The following is a 21,750-nucleotide window of genomic DNA, read 5'->3' as shown; positions in this document are numbered from 1 at the left end:
TCATGAGAAAAGCAGACTGCTATAGTCACATGTCCTAGAACATAACGTATTATTAAAAACTCACAAAACACTGTCTGTTAACCTAAATAGCTGGAAGATATTATTGTCTCTCAAATGTAATTCTAATATAATATTCTGTAGGTATGGTGAATTATGCTGACAAAGAAGCTCATGCACGTAACAGTTATACATATATTGTTATATATATATATAACATTGTAAATATATGCACGTAATTCATAAATTATTCAACAAATGACTGAAATCTTCAATTACAAATGATCAAGAATTTATAGCTGGTGCATGTTCTAGTATCCTAAAGTACAACAGATGCCTTTTAAAGAACGTGTTTATTCTTCACTCTTGATGAAAATGCACAAGTAATTTGCGAATACTGAAGATGTTGATTGTTTGTTGCTCAACATCTAAATTAAACAAAGTCCAGCTGAAGTGATCATTGGCCTGCACTAGATGCACATCAATTTTCATCTTTTTAATAGAACAACTTAGTACAAAACAAAATGTGATTTGATGTTTCGACAATTAAAGTCTCCAGCAGACACACACACAAGCCAAGAAGCTTATTTTAAATAAGTTCCAAGCAGCTACAGATAGTAACAAGGGAAAAATGTTGCAATAACAGTTATACATTTAGCCTATGTGGCAGGAGCTCCATATCTTTTTATTTATAACATAAATAACATTTATTTATAACATAAACTTGTGCTGAAGGCATTTAGAGATCCAGTAATGAGACATGCAAGTGGTATCTGCTACAGACTTTATTACTGCATTTCATTATGGAATACTATTGAGCTTTAAATCCCATTCTAATCTTACTCTTTAACAGTGTTGGTATGAAAAGGTAAAGTGTTAATTTTGTTGCTGCCTTTAAGATAAAAACTCTTGATTGGTCACAAGATGTGCATTCTAGATCTGCACATTATATTTTTGCTGCATGGCATTCTTATTTCACTGGAGTGAAAAAACAGAGGAGAATGGATACCTGTAAGTGAATTACAAGGCAGTAATGCAATGAAACGCTTCTGATGATGTCAATCTGGAAGATTGGATTATACTCCTAAATTTACTTATAGTTTTCTATTATCATTTTTTAATACATACCATATAGCAAATTTCCATCTCAACTTATTTCTTCTACAATTGTAGAGGTCAATTTCTGACATTGGAATTTGATAGTCCTACAGGATTTGGGACAAAGGGTATATATATACACCTTGCTGGTATGGGATTTGGGTGTTGGAATCGAGAGGGTTGGAGAGTAAGGGGAGTGTGGCTGAAGGCACGGTCAAAGAGGAAGGACTTGAAGGAGGCTAGAGAGGGGGTGAGGCAGACGGATTCGGGATGGAGTTCCAGAGGTTGGGGGCAGCAAGCTGAAGGCGCTTCCACCAATGGTGGGGCGGGCAAGGCGGGGACAACAGACAGCATTATCATGTTCCATTCTCATTTCATCCATCACAAGAACACCTTCTCAAAAAAGTCAGCTGTTTAATCTAGAAATTATGAGTAATCTTTGACAGTAACGTGGCAAGAATAATTGGTAATTTCAGGAAAACTTAGACGGGTAAGTTGTAATCATTATATAAAACACTTTTTAGTCATTTGTGACTCCTGTGCAAATAACCCAAAAAACTTTTTTTTAAATATTGTTTTGAAATGGGTTTGATTCCTGGGCGGGGAAAAACATCAGGCAAGTTTGCTTTTTCTACACACCCACCTCTATTTACCTAGCAGTATGTAGGAATCCGGGTTGTTAGTCGATTGGCGGATCGCTTCAAAAATAATAATAATAATAATAGTACGGTCACTTTAATCCACAATTGTATGTGGGACACTGCTGAAGGTAAATAGCTGCCCCATTTCGCCCACAAAATACATAGTCAATTCACTTTATAGTATACTCTATGAAGCGCTTTGAGACGTCTCGAAGACTTGGTAGCCACAGTGAAGAACGCTGGGTAACACAATGAATATAAATGCAACTGATGAATTGGACTCAGCAGACATTCAAAAAACATCTTGATAATGAGAAGACAGATTGTCAGCAGATCGGATTGCTGGCTATGAAGCTCTTGTATGTGCCCAAGTATACAGTAAGGTTCCTTTAGAGATATTCATACACAAGTTAAGAGTTGATACTTCCCTGCCAAAGATAATAATATATTTGCAATTTGCAGATCGTCTGAAACATTTGTGGTGGCGCCACAAGTTAATTTAATGAGATGAAGTGCCAAGAAGCTAAAAATTAAGCATCTCAATTCACCAGTAATTATTAGCTTAACAAAGCTGTAGCATCCCAGCGCTTCTACCTTGGGGATATTGTTTGTTTCACTAGTAATTTCCAGTATTACTGCTGCTCTTTATCCAACAGGTGTTTAAGTTTTGGCACACATTAGCTGTACTAACGTATATCATGTTAACATTTATAAATAGATCAAGTTACAAAGTTCAACTCAGGAGAATTAGTGGCATGGTTTTGATAAACATTGCATTCATCCAACTCATTCTGCTTGGTGACGACACATTTGAATTAGTTGAGGCTAGTTGGAGCTTAATTTTCCAAATAAAAAGCATTTTCTTTTTGCCTCCCCTATACAGTTTGCAGAATCTATAGAATTATTTTGGTGACTGAACTGTGCGTACATTTGCTCTTATGGCCATTTTAAGCCACGTGGGTGGCTCCAATAAATATTCTAGCCGTTTTCTTGTCCCATTTCCATTATGCCTATTTCAACCTGTTATTAATTGGATAATCTTTTTAAAGAATATATGAACACAGAAAGAAGAGAATCGGCCATGATTATCGTCACCCCCATCCCCTCCCAGTGGTTTACATACTGCAGACAGTGCAATTTAAGGGTATTCAAATAAGAATGGCTATTTCAGTTTCACCATTATTGGTTAAGGTTTATACTGAGCCAACTTTGTGCTATTTCATAAAACAATGTGCACTGCAAAGCAATTTTCCTAGAAGCTTTTTTTGAAAAAGTGAGAAGCCAAATGAAACCACAGGTTGTCATACATTGTGTTTTTCACTAAATTAAAATCAATATAATCAGTAGATTCAATAATTGTTTATTGAATCTACAGCATTTTCAATAATCAGGCCATTTTACCCAAACCTTTGACTGCTTTTTTAAAAAAATGACGCATAGAACTCGAATTTAAGATTTCGAAGAACTGCCGTATATGCTGAATCATAAAGTTTCAAAAATGTTTCCTTTATAAAATGCAATTCGAATGAATGCTATGCTTTTCTGCTATATTTCCTTTCCTTGTTATATATTTCATTTTACGCTTGACATCAGCAACTATGGTGCTGCTTCAATCTTATCTGCCACAATATTTATGAATGGTGAGATATTTGAGTGAAAATTTTAAAGCAAATATATTAAAAACATAATAGTCCATCAAATCCATAAAGTAGCTTTAAAAAATTGCCTGTGCTGTCCATTGCACACTCATTTCGGCAATGAACACTGTCAAACAGGTAGCTGCCAGACTCAGAGACCTTTCCTCAATATCCGTGTTGTGCACAGCTGCCAAAATACTCTTGTATATTCCTTAAGGCCACTATAGACTTGTTCACACAGCCTTTTAATCAATTTCCAAGGTTAAAATACCATTTCCTTTGTTACCTAATACTAAAGTAAATTATACAACCAATATTAAAACTTTCCACATCAAAAAATGTGTACACTTTGTGGTCTTAGTTGCTTTATTTTGGAATAAAAACTAATGAAAATGCAAGATGTATGGTTTGTAAAGAATGCCAAACATCTGTCAAGAGTAGACCTTGCCAACCCAGCACATAAATAGGTCTGTAGCCAATCAAAACTTTACCTGAGCTGCAAATAGTGCAAAGCCATAGTTTTGCAACCCAAAAAGACAGACTCTCATAAACACTACGTAATATGGAAAATTGATTTTCCTCCTTTAAAAATTTGAAATGAGCCAATTATTATATTACTTTTTGTCCCGTTCTCAATAATCGCATTATTTATTTTCTCCAAAAATATTATGAAAAAAATGATATAAATGTATCATTTCACCTGTAGAACTCTTGAGTGTAAAACTGTTTGTACAATTCATGCTGATTGTGTGTCATGAAACAGGAAGTGTGTTTATGAACAAAGGAAGTTATTTTGACCTTTATTGTTGATTTAATCCCTTCAGTTGAATTCAACAAGCAAATGACCAGTTTCACATCAGCACTTAACATCCAAACAAAACTTACTTGTATGGTTCACCAATTTGTTTGTTAGTGTGGTTCTTGTATTCAATAACAGTTTTACAAATATTGATTTATTGGTGAAAGAATTCCGTTTTTCACTAGCTCATAATTAATTAGCTTTGCAACAATCTATAAAACTTTTTTTTATTAAGTTTTTCAATACACTTACCAAACCCTGTATGGATGACAACATTTGGCTGACTCGGCTTTAGAAGAGGATTAAATGCCCTTCTCTTGCAAATGTACCCACACTTAAGTTGCTTACACTAATTAGAACACTATTGTTGGACTAGCTTGTGGAGTTTTCACTTTCTCACTTTAAAATGAAATCAAATATTTGATTTTGTTTTTTAATATTTAACATTATGGTCTTCACAGCGATATATTCAAGATCAGGAAACAGAGTGAGAAATTGAGCCTGTATCCCACCACTCAAAATGACAAGAACTTGTTCATACAAAAAAAACTTTGAAACAAACTTTTATAAAATTATTTCTGGGAGTCCTCAGTTGGGCGTTCTTTATTTTCATGCGTTTTCCTCTGGTTCTTCTTGACATAGCAAGTAGGTCATTTCTATTTATATTAAGTTTGAACTTGTGAACCACTGTTTGTAATTATTGCTATAGCTAATTAAACAACTAAGTTAACTGCAACCTTTATGTTTGACATTTCAGTGCATTTTTCTATTCTGCAGTTACAGGCTAAGGATTGGTGTAGTTAATAGGTTACGGAATTCTTATTGTGATGTCTTACTTAACCCATTTTTTTTATACTCTGTGGATTCTTTTGTTCAGAAAATTCTGACTATTTGAACTAAATGATGTTTGACATAGAATGAATTATAATCCTTTTGTTGTTGTCCGTTCACGTTACCCATTATCTTTAATACTTTTTCTTTTTTGTCCTGAATTAAGAATTTGTTATACTCTTTTACAGGAAACATACTAGTATAAAAGTGGTGTAATTTGAAGTGTTTACTCAGGGCTTGAGTTTCATATGGTGCCAATTATATTGAAACACTTCATGGAGTTTTGTGTTAAGTGAAGTGACTATGTATATGTAGGGGAATACAACACCCAAATTAGGCAGAGCAATGTCCCATAAATAGTCATGACTATAGTCATAATAATTTTATCTTGGGATTTGGTGGCTGGTAAAAATGCCCTTCTTTTGCACATTTCATCCTGACATTGATTGTAACATCATAGGAAACAAACTGACCTCAACCAAAACAAACTTTAATTAAAGCTGTGCTTACACTAATTAAACGCTTTTGTTAGACTAGCTTAATCCCAGAATTCCCAAAACAATTATGATTTTTCATTTGTTAAACCTTCTACTGTAATTATCCTAAAAATATTGTAAAAACACTGGGGAAAAATCTTAGGCCATTGACTCAAATTAATTAAGATTGTCACTTTTTCAGTTCACATTTTTAATTAAAATAAAATGGGACCAATACAATTTCATAGAATTGTAACATTTATTTATTGCAGTCAGTAATAAATAAAGAATGTATACCTATAGACGTGTCTATAGTGAGCTCATGAATAAATGGTATATTAATTCCCCTCATTCCCTCCCATCTCGGCACCAAAACAATTTCTGAAAAATGGATTCGCAAGGAATCTGTACTGGTAGAAAACAAATCAAAGAAACATAATTTTCCAGACTACATCACACCGCAAGCTCAAAAACCATTAACAACAACAACAACAACTTGCATTTATATAGCACTCGCCGATGGTGGGGCGGAGTGTGCGAGTGACGAGCAGGAGGCCGGTGCCAGTCGAGTGGATTAACCCATCCAGTACCATAGACGTATTCACTCATTTGCACTGCCAGCTTCCAGTTTTGCTAAGTTCCTATTATGTTGCATCTATACCATGATAATCTCCTTTGTTTTCATACTTTCATTGACTGTAATGTTGTAATGCTGACTTTCAATTAAAAACGCTTGAAAAATGTTGATCGTAAATTTCCAAACTAAGAAATATTTAGACTCAGTGGAAAATACAAAGGGTGGACACACTACTAACCATAACTGACGATGTTGATTACTTTGTCAGAATAAAGAAATATACAAACTGCTAAAACATCTCAAAGTGCTTCACAGAATTTTCTGTAAAGTGTAGAGACTGTATATACATTGGCAACTGCAGCCGTCAATTTGCCGTGAAATGAATTCTTTATCTAGTGTATTGTTAGTAAGGACACCAGCAAAAACTCCCTTCTCTGATCAAATGGATCTTTAACATATATCAAATACAAGGATTATTATTATTATTATTATTATTATTATCTACTATAACAACAACCACAATAACAACTTGCACTTATATAGCACCTTTCATGTGAGGAGGACTTCCCAAGGCGCTGGAGTAAGTACAACAGAGGGATCCTAATCACATGCTTCTGGGAGAACGTGTTCAGACTTAATTTGAGGCTAATGTGGGATTAGTTGCAAAGAACCTAAGTGGAGAAAGACCAAAGACCATTTTCCCGAGACAGTAATGAAGAACTTCTTCCACTTTGCATGGTCAAATGCTACCTTCACATCAGATAATAGGATCAAAAGCTTGTATTTGTATTGAGCTGTAAAAATTCTTTCCATTTCCACACAGGAAATTCCATGTGTAGGTGGGATGCATGGAACTCTCAGTTTGGTTTGGATACTCTTCAAGCATGGTGATGGGTTACCACATGTATTAAGGCATCCAGCTGACCACAAAAAAACTAATATTGGATTGGTAAGAGGTTTTGATTTTTGCAAAATAGTAATTTAACTTTTAAGTTAATATTCTGACAAAAATCTTCCTAGATTTAAAAAAGCTGAGTTTTTTGATTTCTTAAGAGTACTTATGTGCTAGTTTGGGAATGTTTTTTTTATAAATTAGCCTCTTTGGGATTCCAAAAATGGTGTTATATTTCTTGTTCATGCCTTCATCAACTCCAGGCTCGACTATGCAAACGCCCTGCTTGTCGGCCTTCCCAACTCCTCCCTCCACAGACTGCAGATAATCCAGAACTCTGTAGCCCGTCTCTCCCGCACCAAACTCCGTGACCCCATCTCCCCCACTCTCGCCCGACTCCATTGGCTCCCTATCCTTCAGAGGATCCAGTTCAAGATCCTGGTCCTCACATACAAAGCCCTCCATGGCCTCGCCCCACCCTACTACCTCTGCGACCTCATAACCCCCTACCAACCTGCCCATTCCCTCTGTTCAGCCGGCTCTGGCCTGCTCCAAATCCCCCGCCTCACCCATCCCACCATTGGCAGGAGAGCCTTCAGCCATTCTGCCCCCAACCTCTGGAATTCCATCCCCCAATCACTCCGACTCGCTCCCTTCTTGGCCTCCTTCAAGTCCTGCCTCAAGACCATCCTCTTCGACCATGCCATCGGCCACCTCCTTCCCCTCCCCTCCTTTACCCCCCCAACCCCAGGTTGGGTCTGAAATGCTGTACACTGTCCAGCGCCTTGGGACATCCTCCCGACATGAAAGGTGCTATACAAATGTAATGTTGATGTTGTTGTTGGAAGACGTTTGGCCAGTTTATCACAAGACTCAAATTTTTTTGGTTTAGAATAGTGCAAAAAACCTTTTTTTTTCTTTTTAGCAATCAGTATTGAAACCTCCTGAAGCATTATTTAAGACTGTTTCTAAGTTTCAGATCTCGTGATTTCATGTTTACTCTTTAATTGAATGATTTTACATTTAAATTGCTTTTGGGCTTTCAGACAGACCCTCTCATTTCTTATAGAGTGGATCTGTTAAATTATTTGACCCCCAGAACAACCCTGGCTTTTTTCCAGAATGGGATTTTGTATTACATCAGGGGTTCTATTCATACCCACGAAAATATATCTTTTGGAAGTTACAGGCTTTTAAAAGGAGCTCTGAATAGGTATTTAGACTTAAACTCAAACCATTCCTGAAAATTGAAAATTCAGAGTTGAAAGTCTTTAACGCCATTGTTCCAAAGCCCAATGGAGAACATTGCACATTTGAAAGTCTGCTATTTCACTCCTCTGGGTGTTTTCCAGTGAAAATGTAGTCTAACCATTTGGTCTGATATATATGAAAAAATGTAGTCTTAAGCCACTTAGACAGACAGATAGATATCCATGAATTGAATTCTGTTCTGAAGGTTTGTGCAGATTTATTGTAATTTTTCTTGTTTGTTCAAAGTTTTGTACTGAATGCATCCATGGATTGTTTTTCACATATTTCACTCAGTGTCAGTACTATTTTGGTGATATACAGTACTGGCTAGATGCAGGGTAAAGTCCCTTTTCTCTATCCACCATATCTTATCCTAGATGTTGGTGTACATACACCAAGTGCCCTATTTATAATGCAGTAAAGTGATTAGGAGTGGAAAACAGGATTTATATTTCTTACTCCCAAACCACACCAGGCTGAGGAGATTTCTACACTCTTGACGCCAATACAGGACATTTATTTCATATTATTAAAGAGATGGTTGCATGACGAGGTCTTTAATAATATTAAGAACTGCCGGTTAAAAGTTCTTTTCAGAAACTATTTTAGAGTGGGCAGCAAATTGATTTGCACTGCTCGCTTTCATACTAGTGATGCAAATCGATTTTCTGGCAAACCACCTCCACAAGAGGATTCAGAAGGTTGGGACCAACTCAATTGCTTCACGATCACATGTCTGAAACCAGATTTATACTGAACTCTTGTCATCAAATCAGCTCCATTTTATGTCAATTCAAAGTAAAGTACACAGTATGAACTTGGATTCATAGTGGTCCAGAAGATTAAGGTTTTGCTTCACACTCATGAAATACTGTACTGCACCAGAATATTACCATTTTGCACAAGTCATTGCTATAATTTTGGACACATCTAAAGGTTGGATTCACTAAACAAAAAAAACTAGATTGCAAAACCACATGAGTACAATTTACCAGTGATATCAATTAATCAGAATTTATAGCAAATTTCCAGCTATAAAAATGATCTTGGAGTTACACATAAATCAAGCTTTAGAGAGGAACATCTGATTCTAGTCAGACCAGACGATAGTATCTTCTAGTGCACCAATACTGACATCACACTATCAACTCTAATCTTCTGTCACAGACAGTGAGATGTTATTAACTTCACTTCAGTTAAGGACAAAGAGCCACTATGGACTCTAATCTTGCCTGTCTATGTGTCATCTAATGGCATCAATAAGAAGATAATAAAACTAACATTAAACCAACTACAAGAAAAAAACTACGCCCCTGCCATTAAAGGTTCCACATCATTACTGAATTTCTTGCACAGCATTCTTTACTGGTGTAACAATCTTCCCAGAATGAAGGATACTACTTTTTGGTAACAGCATAAAAACTACTGGCCTACACTGAATTAAATGTTGCCTTAAATGGCCAGCATTTTCTATTATCAACAATCAAATGTGTATTACCATTGCAAACATGGTACAAAGTCATTAGTAATAGGTCGTCAACTTAACTTTTATAGAATCCAGTTCCTGAAAACCTGAATGCGGATCATCTTCCGTGAAAATATGCCTAATGTCACAACCGCACAAATTCTCATCAACACCCGTGGTGAACATCATTAAGATGTTTCCAGGAAAATTAATTGAAAGACTCATTAAAAACAAATTAAGAAAAATGTGTTGCGGAATGTATCTGCTCAGTTCATAAATCAATCCAAAGCTCATTCAAGGCTCTAATAATTAACTGCAATCTATTTACTTTGTGGTGACTGAATGAATTATGATAGTCATGTGATTATATTAGTAATGTTAGCTGTTCAGAACACCAGTCTCTCATTAGTGTATTTTTAGGAATATTAAATGGATACCTTAAAAATTGATTGCTGTAGACAGATAGTGGGAAAGAAATTAATGGTTTCAAATAAAAATCCTAACCTGTGTAACTAAAATTCAAAAGCTAAAATAGTTTAATACGCCACCATTCAAGCAACAGTACTCGCTGAACCATCATTAAAAGTGCTAAATATCTCATGCACATCTTTGACTTAAGTAGTGGTAACAAGTTAAGGCACAGTTGAGACACCAAGAGTTTACTCTATTTTACATTTATGCATTATTTTAATGCAAAATAGGTATTTTAAACTAATAGTATTTTAATTCAAAAGTTCTAATAAGTGATGTGTCAAAAAACCCCAAAACACTTAAAATTACGTTACCTGTATAACTCGAGCACCTAGAGACGTCCTCCCAACGTGAAAGGCGCTATACAAATATAATTTTGTTGTTGTTGTGTACGAGTCATTAGAAAAGTGTTTGGTTTGAACCCTGTGATTAGTTACAGAGATCCAAAGAAAACAAACACTAACTGAGCATAAATTGTAGGTGGAAAACAGGAATTTCCAGGAATTTATTGAAATATTCAAATAACAATCATCAATACAATATACTGTATATATATATTATACTCTTTGCATTTGGTATAGCGCATTATCACGTTTATTCAACCCCAGCCTGCTTCCATTCAAAGACAAAATTCCCTTTCTTACAGTCCCTATTGGAATCATTGAGTGAAATGTCTTCTCTAGTCTTGATGCTGCTCATTTTAATCCTGTCTTTTGGAGCTGCATTTGCTGTCAAAATCAAATAGCCTGCTTAAATCTACATCATCTATGCCTCTCAGCACTTTAAAGACCTGAATCATATCCCCCTCAATCTTCTCTTCCACAGTGAAAGCGAGTTTTGGATCATCCCGATTGCTATTCTCTGAACCGTCTCTAATACATTCATTTAATATCCCTTAGATGGTAGGGTGCTTAGACAGCACACAATATTCTAACTGTAGCCTCATGGTGATCTATACCAGGTTAGAATAAGTTCTTCTAAGTTGTAGTGAACTGGCTTTGAGATCCATTCAAGTATTTGATTAGCTTTGCTGATAACAGCTGCATATTGACTGGAAACCTTCAGTGAATGATCAATAATCGCACAAATCCTTGCTGCCTCAGCTAATGAATACGTCTTCAACATGTACACATGTTTATGGGTTACGTTTCCAATGTGCATTATCTTACATTTATCTATGTTAATAGCTACATTAACATCTCCTCTCATAATCCACTACCGAAGTCATACTGATAATATCATATAGACACTATGCTTTTAGATGGGCATCAATAAAATCTTGCATAAGGTAACTCAAGTATCCCCCCACTACAGATTTTAAGTTAACTGGTGTAGTTTCCAAGATCATGTCTCACTCCCATTTTGAATAACAGAATAACATTTGTTGTGCTTAATTTCTTACCTACAACTCCAACATTCAGGGGGCTCCTAAAATCAGAAATCTAGCCGAAGCAACAACTTGTCCAAATTATTTTTTTTCATACCACACACATACGCTACTGATTCCTACTTATGTCAATTATTCCTGAGGTGGAACAAATAAGTTGGGAATTTCACTACAATCTTTCTATGTAAAAAGGATGTTAAAAATCCATTTAACATATCTGCCAATCCTTCCTAACTTAACCCTTAATGGACTCACCTAGTCTGCAGCTTTCAATTTACTGCTGTATGTTTAAAAAAAATGGTGCCCACTTGCGCTACATAAAATCTGCTTTTTTATTACTCTTTTACTTTTGTACCCCTTTTTAATTAATCTTTTTTTATATGACCACCAGAATACGTTACTTTTTGGTTCCTGGTAGGCTCTGAAATACATTTGTTTTTGCATTCCACACTGTAGCTACTATTATGGACTTTACACATTTATTTTTGTGCTTATATACTGCATCAGGGCACCATACCATTTCAGACCCTGAATAAAGCATAAGTGGAGGAAGCAATTCTAAAAGTGTAATTATTATTACTACAATAATGAACGAGAAATACTAATTACAGAAAGCAGTCAGATTTAAAGGCAATATTACTCAAGTTCAGATAAGACAATATAACCAAAACAAAGACTAAGCCACGGCTTCGACTCCAATGATGCCCCATAAAGTAAATGTTCGGATGTGCTTTTCCCAATGTGAGATACAGTGTATGAGACAAATCCCATCTGTAAAAGCACCCGAGTGCAACTGGCAAACCATAAATTTAGCATATTTACTGATACATTTTGTTCTATAATCACAAATCTAAAGTGTGCATTGAGCTTCATGCAAAACATATAACATTTACTGGTAAATATAAAAGCTACAAATATCTGTTTTTCCTGTCGCCCATCGTCATAATTGTAGTATTGCAAAGCACCCAGTTGGTGGCTCTCTTTGACTATGTGTTCAAGATTACTTCATTCTATTATACTGCATAATTCCAAAATGGCAGCTGTAGAAATTTACAGTGCTTACCAGACATTAAAACTGACTTATAGTGCAATGACTGTCTGGCAGGGAGATCAGACCAGACAGCTAGACAAAACGAGCGCACAGCATTAACAGTTATCAGAATACATGAAAAACCTTTGTTCCATCAGATACTCAATTATTCCCAGTTCTGCTGCAGTAAAAAGGAAAGGCTAAATCCACCCACAGTGATTATAAATGATAATATACGATTATGCATTTTCTACGTGCATTCTGCTATTCCAACTGCCATTTTATTATTCGTACCTCGTTCTCTGCAACAGTATATTTGTTTTTCATGGTTTCTATTGCAGCTTGCACCCCTTTGAGCTGCAACTTGGTTTCTTCTGCCTGAAAAGATGAAAATTGAGTTTAAATTTAGAAGGATGAGCTGTGCAGTAGGAGAAGCGAGGCTGCAAAACAAGAACTTTCAGCCATTGCACTCCTCACATGCTTGGGTTCTTTTCTTAATTAAGGCCATTAATCAGATGACATGAAATTTCAGTTATGAAACTGACACTGCACCTTGACAGCTGACACATGTCAAAATGAAACCTATGAACCATTCAGTTAAATTTCAAATGTTCACACTGCATTCCTTCCCAGGTCTCCACAACTGTGTACACTCACACAGCACTAACAACTGGAAACACCCTTCCTCAATTGAATTCTGTGTTACATGGCGTTTGTCGTCTGTAGTGTCGAAATAATATTCAGATAAAATCATCTTGGTGTCATAGGTTCACGCACCTAAATTCAACCCCTGCGTTATTACAGCATTTAATCATAATGATTTTGCATAAATAATGTAAATGATTGCAAACCCAACCTTACTTTTTGCAGACATGTACAAACCAATTATATTATTCAACAATCTATATAAAATTACTATAATAAGGACAAGTCCAAAGCAAAACCTTGGGTGGAAATAAAAATCCAAAACGTTTTTGCATCACTAAATATATTTCCACCAATAACTGCAAGTAGAATCATATACGGTCATATATATGTGTGTGTTCAAAAGCGGCATGATTGTAACTGTAATAAAGGGGTTCAGAAACAGTCATATATTAACATCCTAAAGCTTGAGCAATTAACACTATCTGAACCCCAGGATTACAGACGTGAGTGGTAATGGTCCCTCGAATAGCAATTATTTTATTCAGCCTATATCATACCCTTTTTAAAGTTAGAAATTGCAGCTACTGTTTCTTGATACGATTATGCTAGAGCAATCCAAGTCTCATTACTATGTATTGTGACATTTGAAAGGAGGGAGTATTCACTTTATTTATGATATTGCTACTCTAGCAATGAAGGATATTTTGCAGTAGATTAGAGAAAACAAAATCTTTATACAGTATATGAAATAATACACTCATTTTAAACAGAAATATTAGGATAGATTTCCAGATTTCTACATTTCTGTTAGACGGTAGAGCCTTTGATTAAGTATCCACTCTAATTGGTTGAATCTGATTCATTTTCTTAGGTGTCTATAGCAGCATATTAGAATGCATTAAAGGATTTGATAGTTTAATTAAAAATATGCAAATTTGGTTTTCACTGCTCCCAAATATTGGTAATAACAAAAAGACACGGGTGTTGTACAGAAAATGAATACATTTTGAATTAAATTGCTAAAATTAGATATTCTGAAAAATGCAATCAGAAGGTTCCGAAGGCAAATTAATCCAGAAATATTGCTTCCATGAGTACAATTAATAACATTTTCGAAACTAAAACAGAATCTGACTATTTTATATCTTGTGAAGAATTCATGTTTCAGTCATATAAGTAGTTATTCTTTGTAGGTTGGACTGTACTAGATTCTTACATTAAAAATTTCTGTATCAGAAGGAAATAACAAATTTGTTCAAAATTTATGTATGGTCTGATTTGCCACACTCCTACAAACGAAAGACAAAATAAAAGCTCCTTATGGTTGCTTCTGTTGGCTTCATTTTTAATTTAAACTGAATGGAGATTTGAAGCAATAATAAAGAAACTATGCAATATTTGTGTGGAATGAAAGCTAGCATTAATCTGGACATGAGAAGATAGTTAGCTGAGTAACTAACCCTTCATCACTGCAATTATAGAGATTCTTGGAAAACTCAGCAAGGTTTGATCAGTTTTGAAAATTATTAATTTAAAATGGTCAATATCCACAACACATATTCTACAATACTGCATAAAATAGGTCAATGCAGAAATCTTGTTGTCTAAAAGATAATACACATCAACACAAATAATTTAATATGTTTGCAATACTGGCTATTGTAAAGCAGAAATAGGGGTGTTGTACAGAAAATGAATACATTTTGAATTAAATTGCTAAAACTAGATATTCTGAAAAATGCAATCAGAAGGTTCCTAAGGCAAATTAATCCAGAAATATTGCTTCCATCAAGCTGCCACTTGACATTTCTTATCAAAAAAATCAGCTTAAGTGCCAAATATATCCGATTTGTTTTTCAAAAATTGCAAATAATTTTCAGATTAGTGTAATTTGCATTTTAATTTAGATTCTTCAAATGCTGTGCTTCTTGCGCTATATCATCATTTTCCTAAGCATTTTTAAAAAATGGAAACAATAGGCCTGTTTCTTTTGGCAGACAAGCCTTATTTAAACAGATGCCACAGACTGACCTTTCAGTGTATTTGCTAAGCTTTTCCCGGTAGTCTACACTTGCTCATGCGTGCTGATGCTGCAGATATGATGGTAAGCACACCTACTGAATAAAGTCGTGCAAAACTTTATTTTACAGTGTATGCGTCTAACTATATAGAGACTGGTAAAAAAATGAACTGTTAACTAACAATATATGTACCTGGAGCCATGATGTATAAAATCTCTCACCACTGTGCCATAAGAATTGCAATTATTATGGCTTTCTTAAAAATCTTTTTTCAAGAGCACATAAAATATAAAGAAAAGCACATCTAACCAGTCATGTTTTTTTAAAAAAATTGTTTCATGTTCTGATCATTATGTTCTGTGTGTTCATATTTTTCCATTAGGCTTCCCTTCCAGGTTTATGCACCTCTTCATCAATAAGTAGATTTCTGTGGACAATGTTTTATACTGGTACATTTATTGCCAAAGGCTCTAGTAGACTGCAATGATGTTCTTAGTGTTTTCTTTGATCAAGGATCCATTAATATGTACTAAGATTGCTTGCTTTAAACATATGCAGCCTGACATTCCTCTGGCATAAAGCAGGTATTTTAAACTTTTGAAGGATTCGCTAACAAACCCACTAGAGCACATACCATCCCTTAGTGGCATATATAAGAAATGCACATTTGTAAGTGGCAACAGAGTGAAATATTGGCCAATCTCAATGCACTTCTAATAATGATCTTTTCATATTTGTGCAGTGGTTAATAGGCCACTTGACCCTACACGTTTTGAGAAGCCTAAGGATCAAAACATGGCGGACAGAATTGTGGTGGAAATTGGATCAACAACAGCTGTGAAAAGCTGGTTTCAGCAACGAGCCTCTGCAAGTACCGGTTAATGAGAAATGGGAGTACATGATCAGTGGGGTAAAAAAAACACCCAACTTGCAATGAAGTGGCTGGGGTGGCAATGTATCACTTACAGTGTCAATACGTCACTGATTGTGCCAATGCTCTGTCATTCAGATGGAGGAACTCCTCACAAGATGTGCAGAAGCCGTTGCACAAACACTGTACTGAGTCAGAGAAGTGTTATTGTGAGCAAGGAAAGTGAAAATAACAAGGTAATTAAAATTATGCCACAATGGAAAAGTAAGTTCACTACAAGAAAAAATGTCCATGGAACAGTGTCCATTGTACCACTGTCCCTGAGCAAATAGTGATATCACTGACTGGTACTCGCACTAGACTTCAGGTGCAGTCCTTAGGCGCATTAAAAATACAGGGCAACCCCTTTACAACATGGTCATCTGGGATGACCAATATCTCAGATGAAGCATTATAACGAAGTACTTAAAAATGGCTGACCTCTGGGTTGTCACTCATGTCACTCCTGTGCACTCATCTGTGCAAGAAGTGTTGCTGACATCTAAACTATCTGCACAGAGTGCATGGGCAACGCATCAGCAACCCTTCCTGCCCAAAACACGCAGGAAGTGACATCAGCAACAACTTGGAAGTCAGCCATTTTTAAACACAGGAAACGGGTAAATCAGCGCCAGAAACATTGACTACACTTCTGGTAAACTGTGGGGTACACAGTACGCTTTAAGCAAATCTCGACTCAACTGGACACTGAGGCCAACCTTCATTTTATACATGTCGGCAACAGTTTTATACTATCAGGTAGTTTTGTAAAAATAGCATCAGCCAAGCCTTCACAAAGTAATAAACTGCAGCAACAACAGCATTAGACTGCACCCCCTTCACCCAACCCAGATCTGATAAGCTTTATGTTAAGGAATCTCTTGCCTCCTTGAATACAACTTTAAGAGTGTCGCCAATACTAGGAGCAGGTTTTCTGTATCCTCTGCAGTTTTCCAGACATTACAATCAACTACAATCTGCTAATCAACTGCATATTATTACAGCACTTGATAAGTTTGCAGCGATTAAATCACAATCGTTAATACTTTAGAGCATGTCATCATACATAAAATGCTTCAACAGTATATGAAATCTATGTCCACCATCATAAACAACATAAACCTATAAGAGTAAAAAAAACACATGGACATCAGGGAAACATTCCCTGGCAGTAATCTCACCCCAGACTCCAGAAGACAGTTATAAAGCACTTCAACTTCATGATTGTGGTCTATGACATTATCCAAACCTTTCAATGAGATTACTGTGTGGAAACCTCTCCCGGTATCCACTATTCTCTAAGTATTTAAGTTCCATCAATTTTAATTCAGTTTTGTTGTTCAAAGTGTTTATAGAGATGGCTTTTATTCCCCTCAATAGATTTGTTGGCATTTTACATTTTATAGTATTAGTTTTACCACTTCCATGCCAGGATGTTGGATTGGAAGATGATATTTTAGTCACCTGAAATAATAAAGATCACATGCCACACCTTAAGTTAATATCAGGCTAGATGAAACATTTTGCGGTTGCAATTTTGTCTCAGTTCTTATTATATTCAATTAGTCTTCCGACCACAAGCTTGTTCTCTTACATTTTTACCCCCAACACAAGCTAACTATATAACCAAATATATCTTTGTACTTATATTAGCCAACATCCAAAAAGTCAAAATACACAATTGCTTCCTTTTTTTGGACTCAGCTGGGTGTCTGGCACACACGGAAACCCATCATCATGCTTACGAGTAGGCAAACAAAAGACTGAGAGTTCCATGAATATGCACCTAGACATGGAAATTCCCGTGTATGGAATGGGATGCGTATTTTCTTCCTTGAGGGACACATCCTAGTTACTTAATTCCAGAGAGCATTTGGGGCAGGTTAGCAAGAATCAAGGATTGGGGACCCCAGATTCCTTGTTGGGGTACTGAAGTCTAACAAGCTGAACCCACTGGTCAGCTGGTGAAATATAATCTGAAGGAACCATCTGAAAATGAACCGAAGCAGAAGACATCAGACTTCTACTGCTAGATCGATAAATATTTTAAAATGTGCGTTCACCAGCCCAGAATGCACTGTTCAACAATGGCAAAAGATACATCATCCTCTCATTGCACTATGCATTCTGGGATACTGTATTTGGTGAGCAAAATATTTTGTAGTTATACTCCCGCCACTTACTATTAGGACCTGACAGATTTCTGCACATTGCGTTAGTTTAATTTTTTTTCTGAACGTGGCCGGTTCAGAAAGAAACCATGGTGATTATATTGGGTTTTGGGAACTGGATTTTAGAGCCATTCTGGTTTCTCAAATGCAGTACAGCCAGAGTATTAATATTTCAGGTATATCTAAATGTTTAAACAGGACACTTTGCCATCGATAGACCATTAAACTTACCAAGAATTATAGTTTTTAACAGTCTTTTTNGTAAAATACTGCATTTTAACTATCACACTAGGGAGAGGTGTGCATGTTTTGAAAATGTTTTACATAAAATGATACTAGGAGTTGTTATCACAAAGCCAGTGTATTTAGTGATATTTCTGATTGGTAAGGTCAATGATTTGTTTTATACACTTTTATATTATGGATCTGGAATACAGAATGAAAGAAGAAGTAGTCCCATAATCCAGTTCTGGGATTTTTACCTTCCTTGTTTGAAATACAAGATACACATCAGGATTTTTCAGCACAAATTAGGTGAAATCAATCAGCAAAAATATTACAAATTAATAATTTCAATTTAATCCCTGTAATAAATCTAATCCAGCTACATATTAAATGTTCAAAGATGGATATAAAAATAATTCCCATCTTTGCTTCTACAGCAACTTAAAATGTTATAAGAACTTTTATGCCAAAAAAGTACATCAATTACTATATGCATAACATTTTGAGAGTGGTTTGAGAGATAGTAGGACAAATTGGCAAAATACAGCAAACAGGAATTGATCTGGAACTTGATCTTTTTTGGAGAGGGGATTGAATGGTCAGATGCAGTGAAATCAGCTTTAGTAACTCATTATACTATTTTTGTTTTTATGGATTACAATCACTGTTATAATGGGGCTCCACCGAGTATAGCACAAGGAATCTTAAGTAAAACGTAGGCCTCATACAGAAATACAGCTAAGGTCAGTCAGGCCAAAATATAGCACTTCATAAAGGGTTCATTCATATAGTTCTTAAAAAAATTGTTTTTTTTATAAAAAGACACTTGGCTCGCCTTTGAAATTTATTCTAATAGGACAAGCAAAAGCAGATGCTGCGTCTTCAAGCGATTGCTGTACATCTGGAGTAGCATTATCTTATCAGTTTAATATTTTATGTCTCTCACCCATTGGCTGGTGTTCTGCAGTTGTGCCTTTAGTTTTTGTGTGGCATCATCCTTTTGACTGAGTTCAGCCTGTGTTTCTGCTAGCTTTTCCTTAAGCTCTTCTGTTGTAGATACCAGCTCGTTGTGCTTCTGTGCTGCTTCAGCAGTAAATGCTGCATTCACATTTGTGGCAGATAATTCAAGGTTCTGAATGGTGGCTGTGAGTGCTTCAATCTGTTAAGAAAAAACAATCTGATAAATATGAGTCGAAAAATTTAATTTAATAAAAAAAAGCTCACATTTCATTTAAGTTTGACAATGTTCAATTATTTAATGTCAAAATGCTTTATTTTTATTCAGGCAAGAAACTGGACACAAACTCCCACATGGCTTCTCTTGCCAATATTTGTGGTTTAACCAAAAGAAGGCAATAGAGGAAAGGATAAGATACTGCAGAATGTACAGATAAACCCCATTGTTAATCATCGTTAAGTGTCAGTCAGGTTCTGTTGCAAGCACTTTTGTTTTCAGCAAGAATACAATTTACATTTATAAAGCACCTTTCATATCGGGACAACATCTCAAAGTGTTTAGCAATGCTGGATGGGAACCCGAGCTGAAGTTGGAAGCAGGGAGAGGAGGGGAGTGAAAAGATGACCCAATGCATGATAAAAGAAATGCTTTCTACAAGCTGTAGATCATCCAGAACTCTGCAGCTCGTGTCCTCTCCCACACCAGGCTCCGTGACCACGTCATACCCATCCTCGCCCAGCTCCACTGGTTCCCCATCCCTCAGAGGATCGAATTCAAAATTCTCGTCCTCACTATCAAGGCCTTCCATGGCCTTGCCCACTCTTACATCTCCAACCTGCTAACTCTTTATCAACCTGTCCGATCCCTTTTGTATTGTCTTGTATTTAAGCCCCACTCAGCACTTGGAACTCACAGTCTAAGCTAACGATCTATAACAATCTCCAATGCTGGGGGTGTGCTACATACCCCATTAAGATCGCATATTAGAATGGAGTTTCTTCTGGTGTCCTGACCAAGAATCCCCCAGCTAAAATTGGTCATTCACTTCATCACTGTCTGCCACCTTGGCCTAGAAAATATCTTAAATATCACCCCTTAATCTTCACAAGTCTAGGTACATAACCCAAATTTACCCAAACTCTTATTTTAGCTAAGTCCCCTTGTTCCACGTATTAATCTGATGAATCCTTGCTTGACACTCTAAATTATCCTCTTACTTGAATAGACTGAAAGCAAGTTGGACCCGACTCACTTTTATCACACATAAGGAGCATCCTTAAACTGTAATAGTAATGTTGAACTGTCTGCAGACAACTTATAAAATTGTACCTACTTTTACTTCTCTATCATTTTGTTTTTGACCACTTACCATGATATGTTTTACAACCCAAAAAACAAGTTAAACCTGCTCCCCTTGAAATAAATATTGGATATACAGGGAAGTCAGGAACTATCAACTAGTGTTTTATGTGTGGCGTGGCTAAGAGAAGTTGACTAAGAGGAAAAGAGGGCATTTTTTTTAATGAATACTAGAATAATGAAGAACTGCATATATTTGCTAATTCATACCTTACCTCAGTACTTTGTTCCAATTTATAGACTTTCAGGGTCTGGTTCTCAGCTTTAACTTGGGATAGAAATCCATTACTCTCTGCAAGCTAAGATTAAATTGACACAATTACAATGAGCCACAGTCTTACCCTTTTCAATGAGACAGGCATTAATTTTTGATTTGTCTATCCATTCTATATTTCGAAATTGTAAAACATGTCAGCAAATATCTTTTAACTGTTTCATATATTGCGGCTTTAATGTTTCACATTAATAAACTCATTATGGAATTGAATTTATGGCAATAAAAATTGCCAGAATTAATTTTTAAAATCATATTACACAAGTGGAAGACAAACAAAATTTAGAACAGCGTTATTTAATACCATAATTGGAATGTTTAATAAATGTAGTAAAAATGTATTAAAATTATTCTAGTGGCCTCAAAATGTAACACTTCTGGATTGATGGGTAGTTGCTACAGTCTCAATCATTTCTCTGCAATGTATAGATAAGACTTATCTGGTAAATAAAAGCAACACTTTAATAACAAAAAAAACATTAATTCCATAAACAGACTTCCTCTCTCTGAGATTAAAGTTCTTTGCATGAGCTATAAATGGATGCAATTCAATAGGGGAACAATGGAAAACAGAATTTATAATGATAATAATACTTGAATTTATCACTTTGAAACATCTCACAGTGTTTAAC

At 35.7% G+C, this 21,750-nt stretch overlaps 1 protein-coding gene across 1 annotated transcript in view; it reads right to left on the bottom strand.

The window, feature by feature from the left end:
• Nucleotides 1-21,750, bottom strand: part of LOC121850145 (early endosome antigen 1-like) — a 116,150-nt gene that overhangs the window by 29,990 nt on the left and 64,410 nt on the right. Inside the window, exons 11-13 of the mRNA XM_042340385.1 lie at nt 21,060-21,143; nt 19,474-19,686; nt 12,847-12,930 (exon numbers count right to left, since the gene is read on the bottom strand). Coding sequence (XP_042196319.1) covers nt 12,847-12,930; nt 19,474-19,686; nt 21,060-21,143 — 381 coding nt within the window. The remainder of the gene's footprint in view (nt 1-12,846; nt 12,931-19,473; nt 19,687-21,059; nt 21,144-21,750) is intronic.

The sequence above is a fragment of the Callorhinchus milii genome, unplaced genomic scaffold, assembly GCF_018977255.1.
Source record: "Callorhinchus milii isolate IMCB2004 unplaced genomic scaffold, IMCB_Cmil_1.0 Scaffold14, whole genome shotgun sequence".
In the NCBI taxonomy this organism is placed as follows: Eukaryota; Metazoa; Chordata; class Chondrichthyes; order Chimaeriformes; family Callorhinchidae; genus Callorhinchus; species Callorhinchus milii.
This window is presented reverse-complemented; position numbering and strand designations above follow the sequence as displayed.